Source organism: Melospiza georgiana, chromosome 1 (assembly GCF_028018845.1).
Source record: "Melospiza georgiana isolate bMelGeo1 chromosome 1, bMelGeo1.pri, whole genome shotgun sequence".
Taxonomy (NCBI): Eukaryota; Metazoa; Chordata; class Aves; order Passeriformes; family Passerellidae; genus Melospiza; species Melospiza georgiana.
The window spans coordinates 83,294,735-83,320,342 of NC_080430.1; the positions used below are offsets into that span (position 1 = coordinate 83,294,735).

A 25,608-nucleotide genomic window follows, 5' to 3' on the forward strand; every position below is an offset into this window, starting at 1 on the left:
GTGTTACTCAGCTGCTTGACTTTTCTGGGAGGGAGAGAGCATTTCTGCTAATACCCCATCCCTCAGAGCTGTTGTCTTTAGCAGTCCATGATAGCATTACTCATACTGACATTTTCCTATTTCTAATATATTTCTTTACATCCTTACTAAAGTTCCAAGTATCTACCATTCCCTGTGATCAAGTTATCAGATTGTGCTGATTTCCTCAAGGTTTCCCATCTTTCCTTTGCTCACTCTACTTTTGCTTGAACAGACTGTCTTGCTTTACACTGCATGAGAGCCACACAGGTCAAAGAGTAACAACTCCTTCAATGGCTGTCTGAAATTCTCTTTCCAGACCTCTGGCCACTGTACTCTTCCAGAGCTCCTTGGCTTCAATGTACCCAAACAAAGAAAAGCAGAGCAGATTCAGTCACAGTGACCAGGGTCAGTAAAAAGTCAAGTTCACCAGGCAAGTCCAACTTGATAAGGCAGGACTGAGGACAAGCCAGGAAGTCAAATCAGCATCATCAAGGCACAGGCATAGCTGAGACATAGTTCAGGCAAGGAGCAAGAGCTGAGCGTAAATGCAGCTCTGGAGCAGAAGAGGGAGAGCTTCTCTCCAGCTCTCTCTTAGGCCCAGCATTTTCCCATGTTCAGTGAGCACCCAGGCACCAGAGAGCTGGCAGAGACCTGTTTCTCTCAGTGCCTGTGCTGCTGTGAGCCAAGAGCCTCACCACAACACAACTACTGGTCCCAAATAGCTCAGGGGACTTTCACAAGGAACACGTATTCCAGTGCATGTACACCAGACAAGAATCACAGCACCTGTGTTTTACAGAGAATGTACTAAAGCTTTACTCCATAGTCATTGGAGTAGCAAAGTGTCTCTTGTGTCACAGAGAGGAGCTGCTTATAAAGCAAACACTGTCAGCCCACTTAGTTAGCTCTTTAGCATGGTGAGAAATGTTCCCTGGCAGAGAGTTCCTGGGAAACCCTCCAAGACGTGACATGGAGAGGTACTTCTGCATGAGGAGGACCAGCAAAGCCAGACCCAAACCTCACAACTGAATCATTGCTCCTCAGATGATGCTGAGACCAGAGGGTGTAATAACCATCCCCACAGCCTAGGTAACAGCAATTTCCAATACTGTGAGGGACAGTCCTGCCATCCTGCTACAGAGCAGAGCAGCCACCATGGTGCCCCCTTGTCTGTGCAGACTTGCCATAAGGACATACAGACCAGGGAGGTTCTGGAGCCATTCAGATTAATTAGGTAAGTAGGTACCCTCATATCCAAATGTCTTGATATTAGAGGGAGAGCTAACAGACCTGCAGATTGGCAAGACTTGCTTGACTTCCTCCCTTGCTCCACTTAAGATCCTATCCCTAAACTGGTCACATTGGATCATTGGGATGGGAACTGTTCACATTATAAGGTGATTTTCCCCACTCAGTATGCAGAAATGATCAAAAAGTGAGTTTTTCCCTCAACAGAGGAAGAATGCATTTGTATTAAAGTGTCTGTAGAGAAATGAGGAAATTGCTTCACAGCTCTGTTAAACTCTATTCCTGAAAAAATCCACTCAGACTGTGGCGGGTCTGAAGTCAAAAGCTCAGTCATGAATGCACAGCCCCCCCAGCTGCTGCAGTGTGAGGGAGTGAGAGGACCCTGTGTGCTGTGCTCTGTGCTCCTGGCAGCCTTGCCTTGTGCCCCTGCAAAGACAAGTGTGTCAGCACAGAGGTGTCAGATCAGGAGGAAAGGAGCCCAGGCTTGGGAATGCAGCAGGAAACCAACAGACTAGGCTGGGAAAAGGGAGCTGCTAACAGGGGAACTAGAAGTAGCAGGACACAGAGGCAGGAAGATGTGAGAACTTGGATCTAAAAGGACACATGGAACTTAGTCACAAAATTAGCTGAAGTAACTGAGCCCTTGAGGGGAAGTTGTAAAGATTCATGTCATTGCTGACATCTGTGTGCTGTGTCAGTGATGTTGGGAAAGACCTGCTGGCTGCCTCAGCTCGCTTTTAAAAAATCCAGATGCAGTCTGCTATGGCAGTGATGGGTGGATATTGCCCTCCCGTGGTGAACCCTGCATTTTCCCAGGAGTCATGGAGCATGAACAGCAGGGCTCATGGACCTCATTTCCAAACACACCACCAGGCCAGGCATTTACTGCCCAGTGGTTAGAAATGGACCATGATTAATTTGAACATCAGTGTTTGCCTCACCCAGCCCTGCTGTTATTCAGATGTTTCCTGTTTTGTTTGACCAAGGCCAGGCAGCACACAAATTACCAATATGGGTATAGCCACTGTTCTGTCAAAGCACAAATTTAATTACTCCTGCTGTGAAAGTGCACCAGTTTGTGCTGCAGTTGTTTCATTAATTTGGTTTAATAGTTCCAGCTGTAAGCTGCATGCTGTGATGAAAGCCATTTGTCCTCCAGTTGTCTCTGTGCAGCACTGACTGATGGTGCTAATGCCATACATCTGTTATGTTGGAGAAGCACAAATCCCTGAAAAAATAACCACTTCTATTTCTTACAATTTTATCAAAGTTCCATTATCAAGCTCCAGACTTCTCCTACTAAGATCTAATTGAATATTAACAAATATTTATATACAGAGCATAAAATGTTTATTTTCTAGAGCCACATCAGCAAAGCCATAATTTCAATTTTCAAAGTAATCTCTCCTGGGTTCCTAAGCGCTTCTGTATTAAGCAGCTGTTTACAGCCAAAGCCTGTGACTGTGTAGGGCTTGGACAGCAAAGGGGGTCCAACCACACCAAGGGACAGAAGATGAAACACCAGAAAAATTGGAATAGCTGTTTTCTCACTTCCTTTCTATCACATCCACAACTTCACTATGAGGTGAAAGGGGTACATTAGTACAAGTACACTGCTCCCTTTCAAGTTCTAGCTACAGCTTTCCTTTTTTATTAGCAAAGCATGAGACAGCTCCACACAAGTCCAGGTATTTATGGGATTCTGGAGTCACACTTAAAACTCTGAACAGATTCAGAATGCCAGAGCTTGGCAGCAGTAAAACTGATGAACTGTTGTTGTCCATTGAACTGCATCTAAATGAAGCTAATTTGGGAAGAGGTAAAAGAGTAATGATAAAACACTCACTACTAATTTTTTAATCAATGACAATAAAGCTTTGCATGATTTATCCTCAAACAGTTCTAGAAATAAAACCAGTCTTGTAATTAGTAAATTTGTTTCTACCCTTCCTCCTCTATCAACACTCACTGAAGAGTTTTTTTTTTTGACTCAAGTGAGGTAGTCACAGCAAAAACCAATCAGAACATGACCTGCTAGCAAACACTGGCTGGCGAAGAGCTTCCTCTGCCCTATGTAACACAAAAAATGCTGAGTTAGTATTTGTAACACTTCCCTCACTATTGAAATCTTCAAAGAAATTAGACATTAGTTCTGATCTACCACTTGTTTCTTGCTGGTTGTTTCACAGCCAAGGCACCTTACTAATCAATGTTACTCTGCCACTCTCAGATTGTACTGGGGACCTTTCAGTAAGTGCACTCAACTGTGATACTACAGACAAAGTTCTGGGAAAAACCCTCACCTGGCTGAATGTGTATACCCCTGGGAAAAAACCCTCCTTAACCCTCATAAATCTGGAAGAGGACAAGGAGAAAAAACTGAAGCAACTGGAAGCATGGAAGACAGCTCCTGTAAATGCTCAGACTGAAACCTCATACTTAATATATTTAACATATGAGAATTATCGGAGGCTAAAATAATTGGTTAATATTAATTAGTTTAAGGAACAATGGAGAATTACCCATTAAATGTAATGCCGCATAATTTTTGTTTTCCCTATACATTCAGGAAGTATTTTCTATGAATATTTACATCTGTCTAAGAAAAGATGCAACAATACTTATGAAACAAGTCTTGAAATCACCAGTGCTAAATTGTTTTATTTCCAACAACTAGCCATTACAGTATGTGAAACAAAAAGTGTCCAGAATAAATAGCTGAAGATGAAGCATCAGAATACTACCATCTTTGCTACTGCTGTGGCCCCTTAATGTTTCCTGCTTTTCAACCTTCACTCTTCGGATTCTCCAGGCCTACGGATATCATCAATCTTCAGGATCATTCTAACAACCTGAGTCGCCAGAGAAATCTGCTGCTTCTTGCCAATCAAGGTTTCTATAACATGCTGTTGCTTCATATCTGCCAAAAGGAAGCAGAAGAATTAGACACCCTCATGAAATCTAGACATAACACTTAAACTGTAAGTGTTAGTAATTAGTAACAATAAATTCCACATAATTTCAAAGAACATTCTGAAATTACTACTCTTGGCCACTGTGGCTTACAAACACAATTTGTACAAACTAGAGTTTTACATCTAGGTTCCTACCAAAGATCCTCGGACATTAAGAGAGACCTCTTAGCCCAACTAGGTTGTGCTTTTCCAGAGGTAATGCAGAATGGTGAAAAGCTAGATTTCCATACACATATGTTAAAAGCACCCTAAAAGCTGAGCAAATGCTAAAGAAGTGAAAGGTCAAATGCCATCAAACAGGAACACCCCATCAAGAAGGGTTATGAATGCACAAATTTCAGTTTACCACATTCTTTTCTCAAAAAAACCAACAGAATAAGTAAGAAGGTGAAAAGTATAGATTCAGTTGAAAATAAGGTTTTATACACTGGCTTCTTAGTCTTCAGGTTTATATATGCAGACATATTGGTGAGAACATCATTGTCTACAAATATTTCCTGCCTTTTGTTTACTTCTTCACAAGCTGTTTCTCAAAACAACCATTTTAGGACTGCAGTGTAACCTGGATCACTAAAACTGCAGTATTTAAAGCACAGCCTGCTTGCCTCATCCTAATAACAGCCTTCCTTCCTGTACTACAAGATCACTCAACATCTTCAATTAATCTTGCCACAAAGAAGGTTTTAAGACAATTACACATTTTCCTCCTGGCAGACATAAATGTGCTCTCCAAGCACATTCCCATTTATTATGGCAAGGCACAAGAGTTAGAATAAACCAAGTGATGCACAGGTTAAAAAAAAACCACAGTGAGCATTTTGAGCTTTTGAGAAATAAAAGCTTTTATGCTCCCCCTTCTCCATGCTGCAGTTCTTACCATTTGTTCCTTTCTGCAAACAGTCAATGCCCAGGGCAGGATTATTTTCTTTCACCTGCCTCGCCCGCACTTCGGTCATTGTCTGTATTGGATTCATACCACTGTTCTCGGAGAGGGCCATGGGAATTACCTCCAGGGCATCTGCAAAAGCTCTCACAGCATACTGTTCCAAAGATGGGCACTAGAGGAAAAGAAATTCAAATTCATACGCTATTAAACTCCAATGTTAGTAAAAGCATATTTTCACAATAGATATAAAATACATACACACAATAAGCAGATTTTACTTGGAATATCGTAAGTAAACAAATACCTCTGAATGATAACTACTTGAAAATTAAAAAAAAATTAAACTGCTCCTAGCACAGAAGGATAAAAAGCAGTGGTAATGGCTTTTTACAGAGACAGGAAGGGTAACTTCTAACACTGGTTATAAGAGAATGTCAGAAAAGCACATGTTACGGAACTTTCTGAAAAATCTTTGAAGTTCTTTTGGAATTTCTTAAACCAGGCTCAATAGTTCATACACTAAAGAAAATGTTAACTGTTCCTTTCTTACCTTATCTGCTGCCTCACTGACTGCCAAGGCACAAGATATTTCAGCTGCACCACCACCGTACACAATCCGATTGTCACGAACGAGATTCCGGATTACACACAAGGCATCGTGAAGGGAGCGCTTCGCTTCTTCGATGATCTGCAATTACACAACAGCGTGTGTTTGATACAGTACACACATCTGAAGGCTGTGAAGATGTAGTTCCTAATACAGATGTGGAAACTGCAAATAAACTCTTAAGATTTTTTCATGGCTCTGATGCAGCTGTACTATTGCTATGTTATACTATTTAAAAATAGAGAATGTTAGACATCCAGAGGCAAAGAATATACATATGCATAAAAACGTACTGTTATTTGTTAAACCTGTAATTTGAAATAACAAAAACATGAAAAGGTTCTCAATTTTGCATATTTACAAGACACAAAACACTGAGCTTGAAATGCCAACATTATTATCAGACTGCAGTTTCTGTCCACTTCTCATTTGAACAGATGTAGGAGATTTAACAAAAACACTAACTTTTAAAGCAGTATTTCTGTTTCTTATAAGAAAATTTCAGACTACAGTATGCTCTTTTTTTCAAAGGTTTTTCATTTAAAGTAGGACTTGACCTATAGCAAATATAATTTAACACTAACAGTGCAACCAAAATCCAGTTGAAGCACATAAGCATTTCAAGTGGTCACAATTCGAGGGGAGTGGGGGATATAGGGTGTGGGGATATACAGTTTGCAGTACATTGGTGTTTTTATTTGAAATTATCTTAACTGGACTAAATCAGAAGTGATACAACTAGGTCTACAATAAAACCAAATCTGTCAAAGATGCTAATATGTCTTTACTCATAAAAGTGACCCTGTAATGAGAAAAAAATATTAAGAGTATCCACAGGTAAAAGCATTTATATATTTATGAACTATATGGTCTAACAGAGAGAAAAGTAAAGTTTTAGTTTAAAACCACAGGATGCAAATCTAACAAGTTACTTCTGACACACAGTCCTGACTGCCTACAAGCCTTACTCCTTTCCTACTTACCCACACTGCAAGGAATATGTAGACGAAGTCAAGAAGAGTGTACTAATACGTTTCACAAGGAAACTACACATTCTGCAACTATGTATCAAAGCAAGCATCTCACCATTTTATTTCCTCCCCTAATGAAAATGGTCACAGCTCTGGAGTTCTGACACTGTTCGATGAGGAGCATTCTGTCCTTGGTTGTTCCGAAGGAGATCTCTCTGACGACGCCTGCAAATCCCAGTTTCTCTGGCGTGAGCTCGCAGAAGCGCGGCACGATGCGCCCTCCCGTTGCAATGGCGATTAACTGAGGTTAAACAGCCATGAGTTACTGTATTTTTATTTAGGATTTTTTCATGTTTTTCAGAACATAAAACTAGTGGAAAAGCATCTGTCACAATGCCTACTCCAAGTGCTTCAGCCAATGTTTTGTTTCTGCCAATGGCAGGACTAAAGCAGAAACTTTCCTAGACACCTAAAACTTTTATGAAGTACTATATATATGCTCCAATTATAAACCATAATCCCCTCCATGGTAGGTTTTTCTCACAAATCCCCAATGATTTTTCTCCAACAGCCACCCATATCCACAATTATGCAGTGATACCCAGAAAGCCTGAACTTTTAGCTGGTACAGCCTTTTACTTCATAAATGTTTTAACAACTGGTGCAAAGCTCAGTTTTACTTACTTCTAATTCAGGTCCACCAACCCAACGAACAGCAGGCAGCTCATTCTGGAGCAGCAAGTGATTTGCCTCATCATCAAAACCCCACTGGCAAATGGCAAGGTTTGCACCAGTGTCTTTTATCTAAAAACAACACAAATCATCAACCTTCTGATCAGAATTAACAAAGGAATGAAAAACATTCTTTGTGGTTTTAATTCTCCCAATTTTCTCAAAAGACAATTCTCAAGAAGAACCCCCTGGCACACACAGAGATCAAAATATATTTTGAACCAAGTTGGTATCTCTTTCTTACATTATATTATCTTTGATTCACAGCATTACAACTGCTTGTATGTTGCTTCCCACCAGGATTAGCAGCTCCTTTACAGGAGCAAATCAATGCACTATGCTGTTTTTTTCTAAAGGCTATGAAAGACAAAGAAAACAGAAATAATCCTAAAGGCTACCTGCTTCACCATCTCTTCAAACTTCTCCTTTTCATATTTCTGCAGTGCCTTGTAATCATCCACAGATGTGACATCAAGCTTATGTTTGGTTTTAGGCTTAGGTGGTTCAAATGGACAAGTAAGGATGGCAATTTTAGCATCTTTTAGCTCCTGGGCAATTAAAAAAAAAAAAAAAAAAGATTTATGACCTGATTAACATTTTTTTTGTATTTGCAAAGCATACAGATGTGTCTTTATGAACACAAACACATGAACAAATGTGAAGATCATTTGACTTACTCTAAAGTTAACTAAGTATAACTAAATAATTCTATCAATAGTCTCAATAAACCACTTCGAACAAATTCCATAGCTCCAAGACACTGTTTAAGCCCTTAACCATCTTTACCAGTTATGCCTTTTTATGGTTTAATGCTTAAAAAACAAAAGAAATTAAATGAAACCATCCCTATCCACTGTGACCACTGAGAACACCACTCATCTTTGTAACAACTTTTCAACTATTACATGACCATTATTTTCCACTAGTCCTCCACTATATAGGATAAACATGGGTACCTGATAGATGAATATTTTAGAGCAGTACCTTTCTTGAAGTAGACTGCTCAAAGACTTGGAGACCTTACCTACACCAAACATAAAACAAGGACAGCTTCTGGGGTGTTCCAAACAGGACAAAATGGCAATTCATAAAGGTTTAGAATCTTGACACAGCATTGCACTAAGCATATCCACACCAGGGATAATTATTTCTACATAAAACAGAATCCTGCACCTATCCTCACTCAGCAGTACAGTAATTCCTCCCTTCCACCACACTTTCTCAATATTGTTGTAAATTCTAACTTGATGTCTTCCAATATGAAAAATTTCATGCTCCTTGCCCCTTCCTCTGTTGATATATTGGTGAAAAGCCAAGCTAAACCACAAGACTGTGTAAACACTTAATAAATGCTAGGGTGACACTTGAGGGAGGCTAGAAACTCTTATTTAAGCCAATACACACAAGAGACACACCAAGAACATGACTTACTTTAGGCATCTGTGGATGACTGAAATCTTTATCCACAATCACTCCTTTAACCAACTGTGTATCTTCCAGTCTACCACCCACTTTGCCTTGCACTTTGATCAGCTCAAAATCAACATCTTTCCGTTCCATGTCTGCCACCGTCAGTACAGCATTCACAGCAATCTCTGCCATTTGCCGGTGACAGCGGTTCACTCTAGGTTTGAACAAAATACAATCAAGTTGTACTCCATTCCCACCATTTGGGAGAAAAAGGTGATTCTATCAATCGTTCAAACAGCAAGAAGTACCACTACAGCAGTCAGCTTTTGCACAGTGTATTAAAAGAGGGGGTCCTGCTTGTTTTTTCACAGAAACAGAAGGTGCTGGCCATGGCAGAAAACCAAACACACAGCATGGTTGGTGTGAGGGACCTCTGTCAATGGAGTCTCAGCACAGATTTAGAACAAGTCAGGAGAACTTGCTACTCAAGAACATTCAAGAAACAGAAACCACGTGTAAGACAACTCTGCAAGGGAAGCCCTTCCAATGTCTGAATTTATACATTTACACATAGAACCCAGGAAGGAAAAGAAACTTCTGTAACCATCCTAAGTTAAAATATTTTTAGCGGCAAAAAACCCAAAAGATGACTCGTTACTATTTTGAACAGATTCACATTGCTTTTGGAACCTGATATGATGCAGAACCTGGAACTACAGGTTAGAATGAAATTGATGCTGCAGTTGTTTAACTTCATGGAATTGACCCTTTGGAGACAAAGGATTCACAATTTCTTACCCTGAGACAGGAGTTCATGGAAGAATTAGCCACAACAAAACACAGAAGAGCCTTCAGCAGCATTCCAATAACATAAATAAAACACCAGGATTTCTCCTTCCCAAGCAGAAAGTTTTCAATGGAAGGGTAAATATTCATTGAATATTCACTTTTGTGACTTACACTTTAGAGCCCAGAGTTGTCTTTGCTGTCTGGATCAGAGGCTCAATGTTCTGTGGATCAACGGGGAAGCTGTCACTGATTTTGTCTAGGTGCTCAATAGCAATGCGTGCTGCCTGCTCATAACCATCTGCTATCCTGATGGGGTGGATGCCTCGGTCCAGCAGCTGCTCAGCCTGTTCCAGTAATGCCCCAGCCAGAACTATTAAAAAAAACAACAAAAAACCCCACTTTTATTCTTGATTGGAACATAATTTTAAGTATATTATCAACAGATTAAAAAGCACATTTTCTGATTTTTCTGCAATGCTTAAAAGAGTTCAAGGTCTCCTAAATAAGAAAAAACCATGAAAACCCCTACTTGCTTTGCTTAGCAAGAAAACCACATGATGTTAAGACCAAAATGAAGTACAGGCATCGTGGCAGGACAGGGCGACTACAGAAGAAAATTATGCAAAAATTTTTGAAAGCATCAAAGTGGCTCTCAGCACTATCTTAAAATGTAACCAAATTTTAAAAAGACACAAAAGGCTTCTTCCTGATTAGAAGACTTCTCATACAAGAACTGACAGGAATACTGCAACAATAAATACTCCAAAGAAGTCCTACAGAAAAGCTACTGTTATTTCTCACATTTTTTTTTAATTGCTGAAGCAGCTTGATTTTAAACTTGAAAAAGGAAGCTAAATTTCAAACACTTTCTTACCAACGACTCCAGTAGTTCCATCCCCAATTTCATCATCCTGAGACTTAGCCAGCTCCACCATGAGTTTGGCTATCTGGTGATCCACATCCATCATATTCAGGATGGTAGCACCATCATTTGTCACAGTCACCTCACCATCCTTGTCCACCATCATTTTGTCCAAGCCTAAAAAATGTATGTTCAAAGGATGAAGGAAAATTTTGAAAACTCCCCCACAACAAGTACTAAGAGAGAACCACTAAAAGTTTTTTATTGTTACCATTGGGCCCAAGCGATGTTCTCAGAGTACTTGCTACAGCCTTTGCTGCCATTATGTGAGACTGTAAAACAAAGCCACAAGTTAAATCATTATCATACATTCTGAAATCACAATATTAAGCTAAGGAAAACACAGTGAGTAGTGCAAATGTTGTGATTTAACTGACAACAATTATGAAAAAGAACTGGTATGTGTGTACTGGTCTTATGACAGAAACATTTCCTATGCCTTTTCTTGTATTGCTTGTGCTGGCTCTGCTAAAGCATTAAAAAGCAGAGCAGGCAAATGACGGCTCTAATGCTCAAAAAAGGGAGCAACTGAAGCCGGCAAGGCTAAAAAGAGAAGGCAGTGCAATGGCAGCGCAATTTTAGCCATCACAGAATAATCATAGGATGGTGTGGCTTGGAAGGGGCCTTTAAGATCATCCAGATCCCACCGTCTGTCAGGGGCAGAACACCTTCCACTAGACCAGGTTGCTCAGTGCCCCATACACTTCCCTGAACGCTGCCAGGAATGGTACATCCACAACCTTCCAGCGTCCGCTCCCATATTCCGTCAGGATTTGTGCCACCCGCACTCAGCCCCGGCCTTCCTTCAGCGGCCGAGCTTTAGGCTGCGGTCCGAGGGAGGGGGCGCCGGGGAGCGGATCCACGCCGTGCCGCGGATTCCCAGCCCCAGGGCCATGCCTTCTCTCTTCCTCCATCTCTCCCCCGCTAACGGGCCTAGTCCAGGCTCCATCCGCCCTGTGCCTCGGGCGGGGCTGGCGCTGAGCGCGGCAGCGCCTCGCCCCAGGGGCTCCATCCTCCCGCGGCAGCATGGCGCGGTACAGCACAGCACAGCGTGGAACGGCGCGGCCCAGCCAGCGCGGGCCCGCGGGCGGCCCCGGCGGCCGCCCCGCTCGCTCACCTTGAGCGCCTCCAGCCCCATGAGGCGCGTCTTGCGCTCCTGGTCCTTGAGGATGAGGAAGGGCCGCCCATACTCGTCAAACGCCAGAGTCCCCATGGCCGACATGGCTGCACCGCCTGCTCCGACCGCCGCCGCCCGCGCGCACCGCCCGGAAGCCGCCGCGCCCGCCGCGCCACTGCGCGCCGCCCCGCGCCTGCGCACCCGCTACAGCCGCGCCTTATTTCGCGGGCGGGAGCTTTGTGGCGCCCCCAGAGGAGCCTTCTGGAAGCCGCCCGGCCCGGGGGAGGAGCGCGGCGCTGGCGGCCGCACGCCCCGGCTCACGGGGGCGGGGAGGGAAGGAAGGATAGGAGGGTGTACCGAGCGCGGACGCGGTAGCAGCGGGCTGCGCTGGATGACGTGAGGGCGGAGGAGGGAACAGACACGCACGCGGTGGAAAAGTGTGCGCGGCGCTTCTCTCCGGAGCGCCTTCGGAAAGGTTTCGGTCCTCCACCCCGTCTTAGTGAAGTGGTACTGCCCTTCCCAATAAGTGTTGCAGGCCGAGCATAAGGCGGGGTTGGTCACTGGCGATTTGGAGTGTGTGTGTGGCGGGTGTCGCTGTGTCCCAGGGAAAAGTTCCTCCGCCAAGGAGGAGCAGTAACTCCGGGACGTGTTCCCATGGCGGGCAGGTCCCTACCTGCGCTGCCCTTGAGCTGCTCGGGGCGCGCTGCTGCCCGCCTGTGTGGAGGGCCAGGAGTTTAAATGGGAACCGCATTCCTGCCCCCTCGTGCCGCTGCTTTCCGGCAGCTGTAGCGTTTCCTTGGGATCGGCTGAAGTGTAGGGTGGGTTTTTTTCATCTCTTACGTTGTAGCTCAAGATACTGAATTGCCTCAAGTGAGTGAAAACACTGTCTGTCCGTCCGTCCGTCCGTCCCCAGGCGCGATGTGCCCGGCGCTGGCGAAGGCGGCCCCGCAGGAGGAGGGCGAGCGCGGCTCCCGCAGGAGCGGCTGGGGCCTGCTGGTCACGGCCGGCCTGGGGGGCGCCCTGGTGGCCCTCTATGCTGTGGCCGCCCCCTTCGTGAGCCCGGCCCTGAGGAAGGTGTGCCTGCCCTTCGTGCCTGCCACCGCCGAGCAGATCCAGAATGTGCTGAAAATGTTGGAAAACAGAAGCGGCTCCCTAGTTGACATTGGCAGCGGGGATGGCCGCATTGTAAGTTAAGGATGTTGCCTTCTTTTTAGATCACCTCTTAAAAAAGTGCCACAGTGCTGGGGCTGCGTTTTCTCACACTTAAAAATGTCTTGTCTTAGGCATCTGGTGGTTGTGTCTGAGCCTTATGGAAAGGATAAAAGCTGAGAAAGGTTTACATTCAGTTTTGATGGGTAATAAATAGCTTTTGCTGCAATCTTACCTGTAGCTTGTCCAAGGTAGTGGACAAAATGTCATTGTGGTGACTGGAGGGAGTAACAGTGCACTCACTTGAAAAGATGCTGTCAGAGTCTTGGTACTGATTGCAAAAGAGCTGTGATTCCACAAAGGTGTGTAGCTGCAGCAAGTGAGGCTGTGAGATGTTTAATGTATAAAGGTGATAGAAGTGCAAAAAGAAACGGGCAGTGAGCGATGGGTTATAAAAATTAAAATCCTGGTGTGGTTAGAACTGTAGTCCTCAAACCTTCGTTTGAAGCACTGGTGGCTTCCCCACTTCCCAATCCATGTGGTGAAACTAGAATAAACACCGAGAGAGGGAGAACACCAATGGTGAGAATCATGGAAGAAAAAGTGATACTGTGTTTCCAGGGTACTGCTTGAGCCCCAGTTTGTGAAATGTGGTGAGGATATAGTAGAAAATTGTGTGATGTGATTTTTCTTTTTTTGCTGTGATGCATTGTGTGCTTTTTTGTAACTATCTGCTTCAAGTCAGAGTTAGCAACAAGGTGGTGGTTTTTGATGGAAACACGAGTTCTTGAATGCTACCTTTGTCCATGTTTTATGTGAATGAGTCAACTATTTGTCCATGCAAAAAAAATGATTTGGAACTCCAAATCTGTGAAGAATGTGTGAATTGTGCCTGGGTAGGAAAAACACCAAAAAACTTAGGCATGAGATAAGTGCAGTTTCTGGTGCCCTCTGTGAGGCATTGTGGCTGCTGACTCTAATCAGAGGTATTTAATTTCAATAGGTTCTGTGTCATTAATTCTTATATATTATATAGGTGCCTAAATGGAGACTATTTGGAAAGCCAGATGCCTAAAAAGGAATGCTTGGTGCTTCCTTGATGCATCTGTCCTGAAAAAAAGTCTGTTCTGAGGCTTTTAATTATTTAGCACTTACTCAGGTGGAATCAGTGGATAAATATGAAGATGTTTGCCACATTTCCAAGTGTGGTAAAAGTGTCAGGTTCTTTTGGGGAATTTGCAAGTGCTCTGTGCATGATGAAAGATGCATTATTTTAACAGTGTGAAATATATAGTCTAGGTAAAGCTGAGAAGTTCTGTTAAGAAACGTGTACTTTCTGTACTTTCTGATTTCACCTTGCTTGTTTTGTAATTGATAGTTCATCAGGCCATTGCTGATTAGAAATTTGCAGTAGCCTTTTAAATTTTGTTTTAAACCTTTTATTCTAGAAATCAGTGCACTTTAATTTTTTTTTCAATGTAGATCAAGATTGCTTTCACACTCTTTCTATTGGTATGCCATTTTGGCTCTGATTCAAGGGCTGCTCACTTGCCTATCCCTTGCTGCTTTTCAAATAAGTGGTCTAATGTTGAGCATTTTTGCTTGTGAGTTGCATTGTTCTCTCTGTGATCAATGTTGGTTCTATTCAATTCCAAGACACTCTAATGAATGTGTTAATTTAAACTTTTATATGAATCATAGATGTACCGCAAGCCTCACAGCTTTGCCCTTGAATGTTTGTTTTCATTTTGTTTGCCCGGCTATATTTCAGTCAGGACTAGCAATAGTAGTAAAATGTAGTTTTGAGTTTTTTGTTCACTATACAGCTGATCTGTTGGGTGTTAAACCCAGGGTGACTTAGGAAAGTGCTTTCCTTTGATTTATATTTTAAATAAAACTGTGTGCTTCTCTTTAGGTGAATAGACTTTTATGTTTCAAAGTGAAGATTTATTTTCTTTCTTGTAGGTGATAGCAGCTGCAAAAAAGGGATTCCAGGCTGTTGGATATGAATTGAATCCCTGGCTAGTCTGGTACTCCAGATATCGTGCCTGGAGAGATGGAGTACATCAGAACACCAAATTTTATATTTCAGACTTATGGAAGGTAAGTAGTGAATTGTGTAAGAAGAGATCTGGGATGATTGAGAGATTTTTTAAGTTTGGAAATACTTTCCTGAAAAAGCTGAAATGCTGTCTGACCACAAGGTGCTGTACTGGGCTTTGAGCAGAGTCCTTGTGCTGGGAATCTGGTTTCTTTGGGCTCAGTGTGCTGTTCTGCTGCTTTTGGGCTTTATTCAAGCTCTTCCTTTATCAGCAGGGGCTCCTTGAGCAAGCCTGGGCCTGATGAATTATGTGGGAGGGTTTTTTTGGCTGTGGGGGTGTTTGTGTTCAGAGAGGAACACAGGAGAACTTGATGGTGCTGAGTGGAAGAACTCAGTCATTAGAATGCCTGGGAAGTTTTTATAGCTAGCTGACATTTAACAAAAGAAGGGGTGAACTTAAAGCATACATGATTTTATCATATACTGGAGTTGTGAAAATAACTCTTTAGTTATTAGTAAAATCTTATTGGTGTTTTCTAAACTAATGCTTTCTGTGCTTCTAGAATTGCTATTCCATGTTCTTGGCAAGAACAGTAGAAGTTTTTTGCTGTTCAGCAGTATAAATTTTCTTTATGTGGAAATTTTTGTGATGAAAAAAGGGATCTCCTTACATATTTTTGGTCTAAATCCCTGTTGAAGGAAGTGCAGCTAGAGGGATTAGGAGAAAAGAATGGTGAGAATGTCTGTAACTGTAAATGCCATTTTCAATAAGATTTGTTCTCAAATTTTATTTTAGGTTTCTTTTTCCCATTATAGAAATGTTGTTGTTTTTGGAGTACCTCAAATGGTAAGCTTACTATTTATTTTTTATTTTTATTATTCTATTTTATTTGTTATACTGTTTAATTATTTGTTACAATGTTTAATTATTTTAATTGTAACAATTGTGTACAAGTAACAAATAGTGTACAAGTAGTGCACATACATGAATCTGCAAAATGAATTAACCTGCAGATGGTCAAAGGCAGTCAGTAATAATTATAGAATCATAGAATGTTAAGGGTTGGAAGGGACCTTAAACATCATCAAGCCCCAAGCCCCCTGTGCATGGGATACCTCCCATTAGACCAGGTTGCAGCCTGGCTTTGAACACTGCAGGGTTGGGGCTTCCAGAAATTTCCTGGGCAACCTATTCCAGTGTCTCACCACCCTCACAGTAAAGAATTTCTTCATAATGTCTAACTGAAATTTCCCCTTTCAGTTTTTTCCCGTTCTCTATTGTCCTATCTCTGCAGTTCCTGATGAAGTGACCCTCTCCAGCTTCACCAGGAGATTCCTCCCTGTAGGCTCCCTTCTGATATTGGAAGGTTGCTATAAGGTCTGCATACAACCTTCTCTTCTCTAGTTCCAACTCCCTGCCATGAGCACAGGGACACTTTTGACTAGACCACATTCCTCAGAGCTCCATCCAGCCTGGTTTGAACAATTCCATGGCTGGGACATCCACGACTTCTCTGGGCAACCTATTCCATTGCCTCACCACCCTCATATGAAGAATTTCTTCCTAATACCAATCAAAACCTACTCTCTTTCAGTTTGAAGCCCTTCCCCCTTGTCCTGTCACTACCTGTGCCTGTGGAAGGTCCCTCTCTCCATCTTGTAGGCTCCCTTCCGTGCTGGGGGCTGCAGTTAGGTTCCCCTGAAGCCGTCTCTTTTCCAGGCAGAACAAACCCAATTGTGTCATCCTGTGCTTCTGTATTGCTTGTTCCTTGGCTAAGGCCGGTGTGAGATGCAGTGAGTGAAGAGCTTTATGTGATGCTGTACCATACAGCATACACTGAAAACGTTTCTGCAGCACTAACAGGAGGCATAATAAAACTTCCCATTCTGTGGTGTTTTTGTTTGCTTGTTTGTTTTTTTTTTCACCCGGCACCAGGGCTAGACCTCTACTTCAGATTCCAATTGTAACTCGTATTGGAAACTGAAGTGGGTAAGGGTGGGGTATTGGTGAGCACCGGGGTGTTCCTCTTGCTGCCAAGAGCTCCCTTGCTGAGTTCCGGCAGGGGGCACTGGAAACGTTCGGAATTGCGGACAGGAATTCTGCCGTGGCACCGAGGGGAAAAGCCCTGGTGGGGAAAGCTCAGTAAAGTAGGAATAAACAAATGCCCTGGGAAAATGTGAGTAAATCCAGCAGAAATACTGAGTTAACTTTTAAATGTAATAAAGTGGGACGCATTAGTAACAGCTGTGATAGAAAGGGTAGCTGTAGGGCTCAGAATAACTTTTGTAGATCCAGTAAATACTAAGTTAAATTCTTTCAGCAAAAGAACTGTCATAAATGCAACAGATGCAAACATATGAACCTCTGTGTTTTCTGAGCATTTGTTTGCTTATTATCCCCTTTGAATTTACTTTGGAAGATGTTAATGCTCAGCCTCCTGAATGGCTAAATTAATTTTCTAGAGACCTTAATGCATTTCTTCTTTTTTGCTGAGAAACAATAGATCTCTTTAGCTTTTTTAATAATGCTGGCCTGATTTGATGCTTTCACACAGTGCTTTTATTTCAGATCTGAGATTAGCTTTAAAAACCTGAATTTATTGATCTTCAGGGAAGACTAAGACCTCTCTTGTTCTTGCAGGCATCTGGGGGGAAGGTGTGTTTGTTTCTGAGTTATTGCAGAGAGAGACTTGTTCAGGGTAGGATGATGGAATTCTTGCCAGGTGTTCATGTTTGCAGCTCCTGTGTATTTTAACTAATTACATACTGTAAAAAAGCTTTACTAAACTATGTATCCATGTTGACACACCAAAAAATTCCCCCAAACCCTGGCTTCACATAAAATACAGTATGATTGTAACACCTAATGTAACTGATATATTTAGCTTAAAAACTAGTTTGACTGGTTGTTCAAGGATATAATTATTTTTGGCCGAACTTAGCTGAATTATTAATGATGTTTTCTAATTTGTGCTAATATGGATATGCAGTGTCACTAATTTTCATAATTGCTCCTAAAAATTAGTATATGTCTATATTTATATTTTCTGTAAAAATTTTTTTTCTGGTGTCTCAACTCAGTTTAAGCCCACTTTGTTATTTTAGGTAACTAAGTGGGCTTATTTTTCTAGTTTGTTGAAGGTGCTTGTGGGCTTATTCTAGTTGTTTAAGGCAGCAAAAATGTTAAAAAGCATTTGTAGTGTGGATGAAATCAGAGCCTTAAAAATATTTGGAGATAACTCTTTGGTATATTAGATCTATGACTGTAATTTTCCTAAAATATTCCATTGTTAGCTTAAATGTAGCTATAATAGGATATTACATCAAAGGCACACCCTGAATGTATGTGATAGTGAAAGCTCTTTGCAGCCTTTAGGAAATACCTTTTCTTTAGTCAATCTTATTTTCTAATACTGTTTTTTTGGGTTTTGTTTCTTTCATCTTTTTTCTGAAATGTTATGTATTTTTGTCTTTGTGACTGAAATTCAGCTAAATTTGTTAATAACTCCTGCCCTTTAAATTTTTTTAATATTTAAACATTACATCATGATAACCAAAGTAAATGGTGTTTTACATGTAGCAGAAGTAGCCTGTTAAAATTACTCATTCAGATACATACAATATGTAAGAATAAAAGGAACTCCAAATGGATGTGTGCTGCTGATCTGCTTAAACATACCATCAAACTTTGCCAAAGGACAGAAGTGGCTAAATCTGTTAGGTTTCTCTTTTTTTCCTAGAACATAATCGCTATCTGGGATGGAAAAAAATTTGCAAAACACTTCTTAGAAAAAGAGCATTTGACTGGTCAGGGTGTTCTGTTCTAGGAAAGTGGTGATATTTCCTCTGACTTTCATATCCTCTCAATTTTTGTGAATAGAGGAAAGCTGGACTGTAGGTATTCAACCAGGGAGAGTTGCTATGTGACATGGTGCCCCTCAGCATCCTGCTCTCTACACTGGGGAGGGATGGATTTGGTGGATGGACTGTTCACTGGATAAGGAGTTGTGTGGATAGCTGTATTCATAGGGTAGTGGTCAATGTCTCAATGTCCAGATGAAGATCAGCTACAATTGGTGTCCTTCAGGGGTCTGTATTAGGAGCAGTCCTGCTTAATGTCTTCATCAATAGCATAAAACAATGGGATTGAGTGCACTCTCAGAAAAATTTGCAGATTTTGCAGATGCACCAAGCTGAGTGGTGCAGTTGACATGCCTGAAGGACAGGATGCCATCCAGAGGGACCTGGACAAGCAGTGAGCCCCTGGGAATATTGCGAGGTTTAACAAGAACAAGTGCCAGGTGCTGCACCTGGGCCAGGGTAACTCTAAGTACCAACACAGGCTGGGGAATGAACAGAGCAGGGCAGCCCTGCCCAGAAGGACTTGGGAGGTGCTGGTGGATGAGAGGCTGGACAGGACCCAGCCATGGGCACTCACAGCCCAGAAAGCCAAACATGTCCTGAGCTGCATCCAAAGCAGTGTGGGCAGCAGGGGAGGGAGGGGATTCTGCCCCCCTCATCTGCTCTGCTGGGACCCCACTTGGAGTGCTGCATCCAGCTCTGGGCATCCCATCACAAGAGGGATGTGGATTTGTTGGAGTTGGTTCAGAGTAGCTCCTTTCCTGGATGCAGGCTGAGAGAATTGGGGTGATTCACCCTGGAGAAGACTTGACTCTTGGGAGTGGCCTTTTAGTACTTAAAGGGGGCTTGTAAACGAGATGGGGACAGACTTTTCAGTAGGGGCTGTAGGGACAGGACAAGGGGTAATAGTTTTAAACTAAAAGATGGCAGATCCATTTTAGATATAAGTAAGAAAAATTTTATGAATACAATGGTGGAACACTGGAACAGGTTGCTCAGAGAGGCAGTGGATGGGGCCTGGATGGGGCTCTGAGCACCCTGATCTAGTTTAAGATGTCCCAGCCCATGGCAGGGGTGTTCAACTAGACTACCTTTAAAAGTCCATTAAATCCAAACCATTCCATGATTCTACCTTCTCTTTCATGGAGTGCTGAAGAAGGGATTCACATGCCTATGTTAACAGGTTGTGAATTTGACTAAGCTCAATTTCAGTATTTTTTAATGTAACAGTATTTTACCATAGACTGACAGCAGAATGTTTGCTTTGGGTTGTTGTCTGAGTGATGTTTTGAGTGTCCAGGATCGGTCTTGCAGTTAGACTGTAAATTTTGAGCTTTTGAATATCACACAATAGCTCATGAACCTTGGGGTTTCATAAATAGCTTAAATTCAGGGGGTGGAATTTTCATTCCCTCAGAGAAGAATCCCACTGAAGAGAATTATGAATTGGAACATGCAAAGTCTTTTGCCTGCAGTTGTGGGTTTTTTTTTGTTCGTTTGTTGTTTTTTTTTTTTTTTTTTTTTTTTTTTTTTTTTTTAATTTAAGGAATAATTTATGGGCTTTGATTTAATTTTTAGATCTTAAAGTTATGATTTCCTTGATCTCACCAACTGAGGCCACAATAACCATTTTCTGCTTTTAGATATTCTTTGTCAAGGCATCAAAGCCAAAACACGTATCACAAATACTTTCCTAAGATTTAAAAAAAAAAAAGTTACTCAAGTCTTGGATTTCTCTTGAACACCTGAATTAGATTCTGAAGAGAATGCTCTTGTTTTTTACTGTTTCTGAGAGGTTTTTCTTGTAACTCAACAGATGCCACAGCTGGAGAAGAAGCTAGAGGAAGAACTTGAATGTAATGCCAGGATCATTGCGTGTCGCTTTCCTTTCCCTTGCTGGATTCCAGATCATACTACTGGAGAGGGAATAGACACTGTGTGGGCCTACGATTTGAAACATTCTAGAGCATGTGAAACAAAAAGCTTGGAAATTACACCAAAGACAGAATCTTAAACATTGAATTTGGTTTCTTACAGAAATTTTTAGCTTTGACTGGACCTGTTGAAGATAAGATTAACATGGAGAGGGCCCTGGCATATGAAGATGTGAATTCACTGTAAGAACTGAAGTACAGTGGCTGTCTGAAAGCACACAAAGGTTACTGAAAGGTGTAGTTAAATGGCTTAATATGGTGTTCTGGTTTAACTCCGTCTGGCAGTGGAGTACCACACAGATGTTCACTCACCCCAGTCCACAGACTCCCACAGAGGGATGGGAAAAAAAACTGAAAAAAAGGTCATACCCATGACCATGGACTGAGATAGGAATAGTTTAATAATTTTTAATAATAATAATAACAAGAACAAGAGACAAGTAAAACCCAAGAAAGATGAGTGATGTACAGTACCCTTGCTTAGCACCCACTGATGGATGCCCACCCCATCCCAGAGCAGCGACTGCCAGCTCTCCCCAGTTTATATACCGGGCATGATGTTCTGTGGTGTGGAATATCCCTTTGGCCAGTTCAGCTCAGCTGTCCTGGCCATGCTTCCTCCTGGCTTCTTGTGCACCTCCTTGTTCGCAGAACATGAGAAACTAAAAAGTCCTTGGCTTGGAGTAAGTGCTGCTCAGTATCAACTAAAACCATTAGTGTATTATCAACATTAGTCTTTTCTACCACAGTGCTGTACCAGCTAATAGGAAGAAAATCAACTCCCAGCTGAAAGCAGAACATGTAGTTAGTCAAAATTATGAAAAAGTTTTTTAGAAGAGGAAAACTTCAATATGGAAAAGGGTTTAGAATATAAGTTCAAATGTTCAAATTTGTGAACTTTATATATACATTCTTTTTGACCCTACAGAGCATTTGGTATTGGTGTTGGAATGATGTGCAAGTGTCTTCTAAAATGTATTTCCAAAATGTCTGAATTTTGTATGCCAAGTACATAGTGCTGCATACACAAAACTGGTCCAGATGGAGTATGATGATGACACCAATGTTTCACACCACAGCCTTGAATGTGTACTTTTGAAAGTTGAGTATGACAAAATGGGCAAATATCATAAGTTGTTCATTAACACAAGTGCTGCCTCTGATTATATTAATGTTTTTTTATTTAACTTGTATTCTCTTTTAGCATTTGCTGGAAAATAAACTCCAAGTAAGCCACTCCCCTTCTCCTGTATGTCTTCAGTAAGGGAGTGGCAAAAGCAGAACTTGTGGGTTGAGGTAGCAATTTACTGAAAGCACAAAGCAAGAATAAGACCTGGCACAGTACCAACAGAAATATTAATAGTAAAAGAATACAAAAAGAAGGTATTTTAGTGACAAAAACGTGTGTTCACCACTGGAAACAAGAATAATGGTGGATGCTTCCAGTAGATTGTGTCCTCAGACCAAAGGCAGCATAAGGGCTTGGCAGGCAAAATGGCCAACTCCCAGTGGAGCACCAGTGTTTTCCTTGGAAACCGTGCCCTCCACCGATGGCATGCATGGTACAGAGTAACAACTTGGTCATGGCACTAAGCTCTGACCCCTTTCTGCAACCAGGACAGCTTGTTGCAGGAACACAAAACTGCAGGAGGATGCTCTTACTGAACTCTACTGGTGTAGGCTGTTGAAAATGACCATAAATTTTCCTAATCTTTCTGATTTAGGAAGGGTTTCAAAAGTCATTTACTTCTCAGTGAAGTGCCACCATTTCTGTCTGCTCAAACTTTATCTAAAGATTTGGATGACAGTTGTTCACTTGAATACTTGAGGGCTGTCTCTGATCCCAGGGCTATTTATTCTGGCTAGTTTGGTTAAATCTGATTCAACTTCATTTAATTGTTAGTGAGATGAGAAGGAAAGTTTTCAATCAGACTTGTTTTCCCTTCTATTTTTCCATACATCTGATGACATCTCAGAAACTCATAGTATCACTGTTTGGCTTTTCCTTGTAAGTGAAGCAAGTTCTCCCCGTCCTTTTGCTGATACTGGTTTGCAATGGGGTACTGTCACTGCAGTGGTGATTTCCTTTCCTGCCATAGTTACAACTTGATATTGTATAATGGTCTGCTTACTCGTGCTATTTATCTGGTTCTCAGGTAAAGTTTTACTGTTTTCACTCATTAGCAATTATTCAAAGCTCACAATCTGCCTCCCCTGGCCCCAGTTAGCGTACAGCCTGTTTGTAAAGCAGTAACTGTAAATTTGTCAGATCTTTGCATATATGTTATCCATGGAATGAAGCTAAAACAAGCTGGGCAATTGTCACCTGACTTCAAGGCAGTCATTACTGCAACTAAAGTTAGCTCAGTCCAAGTGAAATGCTGAGACCCCAGAATTTGAGGTGAAAACAAAGTCTGACATTTTATCAGGTGTTGGGATAGCCAATTTGGCTGGTTTGTAGAATCTGACTTGAAGAGAAATTGGACGCTATTTGGGCTGTGTGGTCTACAATGATGTCTGTACCCATGCTTTTTGTTTTTGATGTGAGGAGACAGGAAGAAGTTAAAATACAAGCCTACGCTGAGGATTTGAAGTGGAGCATGGTTTTGTCCTGAAAATATATACAGAACAGGAGAAGAAAGGGGCAGATGTGTCTGTGGTGTGCAAAGGAGGGGTGATTTCAGCCTTGCATGGCAAGGCACACCTGTGAAAATGCAGACTGTGTATACTGAAGATCACCAGTGTTCTGGTAAGCAGTTTGGCAGCCTTTCTCTGCAAGAATGCATAAACTATCTTGTAAGATTGCACTAAATGCTTTCCATAATGATTCAAGCGTTACAATCATCACATGGAGATGGAGTGACAGGACAGGGATAGAGTGGCTTATCTGAAATACTGAAATTTAATATCCCAAGGCCATAAAACTGGGACCTCAGACAAAGTACATCTGAAATAATTTCTAACGAAAAGAAACTAACAAAGGGGGAATTAGCTAATTGAGCAAAGTTCTTCCCTGAAAGATCATAAAGGAGAAGAGGAGGCAAAATATTTTTATCCACTGATTTGTGTGTGACTCATCTGCAGTGCAGTGCTTTGACCCAGGCTCCTACTATCTGCTTTCACTAAATTTAGTTTGTAGGAAATGAAGCAGTTATTTACTTTTCTCCTGTGTTTGACTATATATTTTTCTCTTGCATTAACCTTTTCCTGTTAAAATTACTCATTTTTGCCTGTGGTAAAGGTTTTGGGATGTGCCCTTCCTAGTTACCACCTATTGCTCCAGGAATACTTTTTGAGGAGGGCACAATAGAATCAATGATATGATGACCTGAGCTTTAGGAGTACTAAGTGCTGTCCTCCAGGCAAGGAGAGATTTATGATTGTTTTAAAGTAAAACAGAGGGCTGTTCCTTGCTCTGGCTATTTACTTTTGGGGGCCTGCACTGAATTAGGCAGTAGTCTGAAGGTTTGGGATTCCTTATGACATAAGGAAATGTTCTGTATTTCCCGTTTCCGCAGTTTGAGTGTGAAATGGAAAGCAAAGTGTTCTCATTTTCACAGGAGGACTGGGAAATCATTTTGTTGACATATTGTCCTTTTCTATCACTTCTATATTCATTTGATAGTTTTTGAGATTAAATGCTTAACTGTGACTTTAGTTATCACGGTATGGGTTATTATGTTGATGCACTTCCAATTGCTAAGGTAATGTATTATGATTTTGTTGATATGATACTTCAGAATGAAAAATTGTTTCTTCTGAAAACCAGGAAAGAGAATTACCATAATCAAATTATAGTGTAGATCTGAAGTCAGAAGGAGGCAACATTCAAGCTACGCATGCTGTTCAATACCAAAATAATTTAGATACACAGAAAAACCTATAGTTTATCTTTCTTTGTATCTTCTAGTAGAACCAATTGCCTTTTGGGAGTTGTGTTATTTTTTCCTTGACGTGTTAGATTTTAGCAAAAAAAGGGGGTACATTACTGAATGACTAATGCTTTCCTGAAATACTGTAGAATTTAATTTGTTTGTAAATAGTAAAGGTCAGGGTCATACTTAAAAATGTTTTCTTTGTTCTTTCCCCCCTCTTTTATTTTTTTTTTTTTGTAGTGAGACACTACATATGTCCTCAAAACCTGTTATGTCCATACAGGTTTTGTGATGCAAGATGAATTAAACAAATGCAGCATCTTAGTGATGCAATTCTAATTTTGAAGTGTTCCATTTCCATTTTGCAGAAATTGGCTTTGTAGAGAGAAGGAGACAGGTATGGCTCATGGCAAGACAGCTATGAGATAAGCAGCTTGCTCAGTAAACTGCACAGTCACTACAGCCTCACAGCAGTGTCAACCAAACTTGACCAGATTTGTTTGGGAAATGTACACTTATTTTGTGGGTTTTAGGCATTTCTGTATTACTGGGCATATTGAAGTTCTTGGTTTATCTTCTGGTCTGATTATATGCTGCTACTTAGTCTAGTACTGCTCCAAGGAAGTTAATCCTCTGTGTCTGAGCTGCTGTTTGTTTCTGACTCCTGAGTTGTAGCCAGGCAAGAAGATGCAGAATCCAGTTTCAAATTAAGCACAAGCCAGTTGAGTGACAATGGTCTGTGAAAAAAAAGAGTTCCAAATCCCAGGCTTTGGGAAGGTCTCCTTTCATGAAGGCCCCAGCTCAGAAAACAGCAGAGATCTCCTGAATTTGGCATAATTTAACAATGACTTCAGCTTTGCTTTAATCACATGAATGTTCTTCAAGAAGTTTGCCTGCTTAGTACCATTGTGAGATCTGTAGGAGAAGTAAGCAAAGGCAGCATTTTGGTTACCATTTATATTTGGAGCTAAGGGAGGAAAGGAGAAGGGGGACTTTATAGCCCAAGTAGGGCAATTGATTTTGATCTATTTCAAAAGCAGTTTGACAGACTTGCATCATCTGTGTGTACT

General features: G+C 41.5%; 2 protein-coding genes across 3 annotated transcripts; one reads left to right on the forward strand and one right to left on the reverse strand.

Moving 5' to 3' along the window:
- Positions 1 to 3,904: 3,904 nt before the first annotated feature.
- On the reverse strand, positions 3,905 to 11,837 carry CCT5 (chaperonin containing TCP1 subunit 5). The gene is made up of 11 exons (XM_058037847.1): positions 11,679 to 11,837; positions 10,773 to 10,833; positions 10,514 to 10,678; positions 9,811 to 10,009; positions 8,872 to 9,064; positions 7,839 to 7,988; positions 7,393 to 7,512; positions 6,824 to 7,009; positions 5,681 to 5,818; positions 5,122 to 5,302; positions 3,905 to 4,189 (listed from the first exon to the last, which is right to left on the reverse strand). Exons 1-11 carry the CDS (start codon positions 11,781 to 11,783, stop codon positions 4,062 to 4,064), a joined length of 1,626 nt encoding a protein of 541 aa, XP_057893830.1. The 5' UTR covers positions 11,784 to 11,837; the 3' UTR covers positions 3,905 to 4,061.
- A 214-nt stretch (positions 11,838 to 12,051) lies between these two features.
- ATPSCKMT (ATP synthase c subunit lysine N-methyltransferase) lies at positions 12,052 to 21,899 on the forward strand. 2 transcript variants are annotated; one of them, XM_058027212.1, is made up of 5 exons: positions 12,052 to 12,496; positions 12,592 to 12,863; positions 14,793 to 14,930; positions 15,665 to 15,715; positions 20,546 to 21,899. In XM_058027212.1, exons 2-5 carry the CDS (start codon positions 12,597 to 12,599, stop codon positions 20,741 to 20,743), a joined length of 654 nt encoding a protein of 217 aa, XP_057883195.1. In that variant the 5' UTR covers positions 12,052 to 12,496; positions 12,592 to 12,596; the 3' UTR covers positions 20,744 to 21,899. The 2 variants fall into 2 exon arrangements, with proteins under 2 accessions (XP_057883195.1, XP_057883205.1); XM_058027222.1 differs by having other exon boundaries at positions 12,052 to 12,185.
- The last annotated feature ends 3,709 nt before the right edge of the window (positions 21,900 to 25,608 follow it).

What these genes read in the sequence shown, in the direction of transcription:
- ATPSCKMT (XM_058027212.1), top strand. Translation starts at nt 12,597, where the DNA reads ATGTGCCCGGCGCTGGCGAAGGCGGCCCCGCAGGAGGAGGGCGAGCGC. An exon ending in GCAGCGGGGATGGCCGCATT is followed by an intron (nt 12,864 to 14,792) that starts GTAAGTTAAGGA and finishes TCTTTCTTGTAG; the next exon opens with GTGATAGCAGCTGCAAAAAA. An exon ending in TTTTTGGAGTACCTCAAATG is followed by an intron (nt 15,716 to 20,545) that starts GTAAGCTTACTA and finishes GTAACTCAACAG; the next exon opens with ATGCCACAGCTGGAGAAGAA.
- CCT5 (XM_058037847.1), bottom strand. Translation starts at nt 11,783, where the DNA reads ATGTCGGCCATGGGGACTCTGGCGTTTGACGAGTATGGGCGGCCCTTC. An exon ending in GTCATCCACAGATGCCTAAA is followed by an intron (nt 7,989 to 8,871) that starts GTAAGTCATGTT and finishes TTAATTGCCCAG; the next exon opens with GAGCTAAAAGATGCTAAAAT. An exon ending in TTGGTGGACCTGAATTAGAA is followed by an intron (nt 7,010 to 7,392) that starts GTAAGTAAAACT and finishes GTTTAACCTCAG; the next exon opens with TTAATCGCCATTGCAACGGG.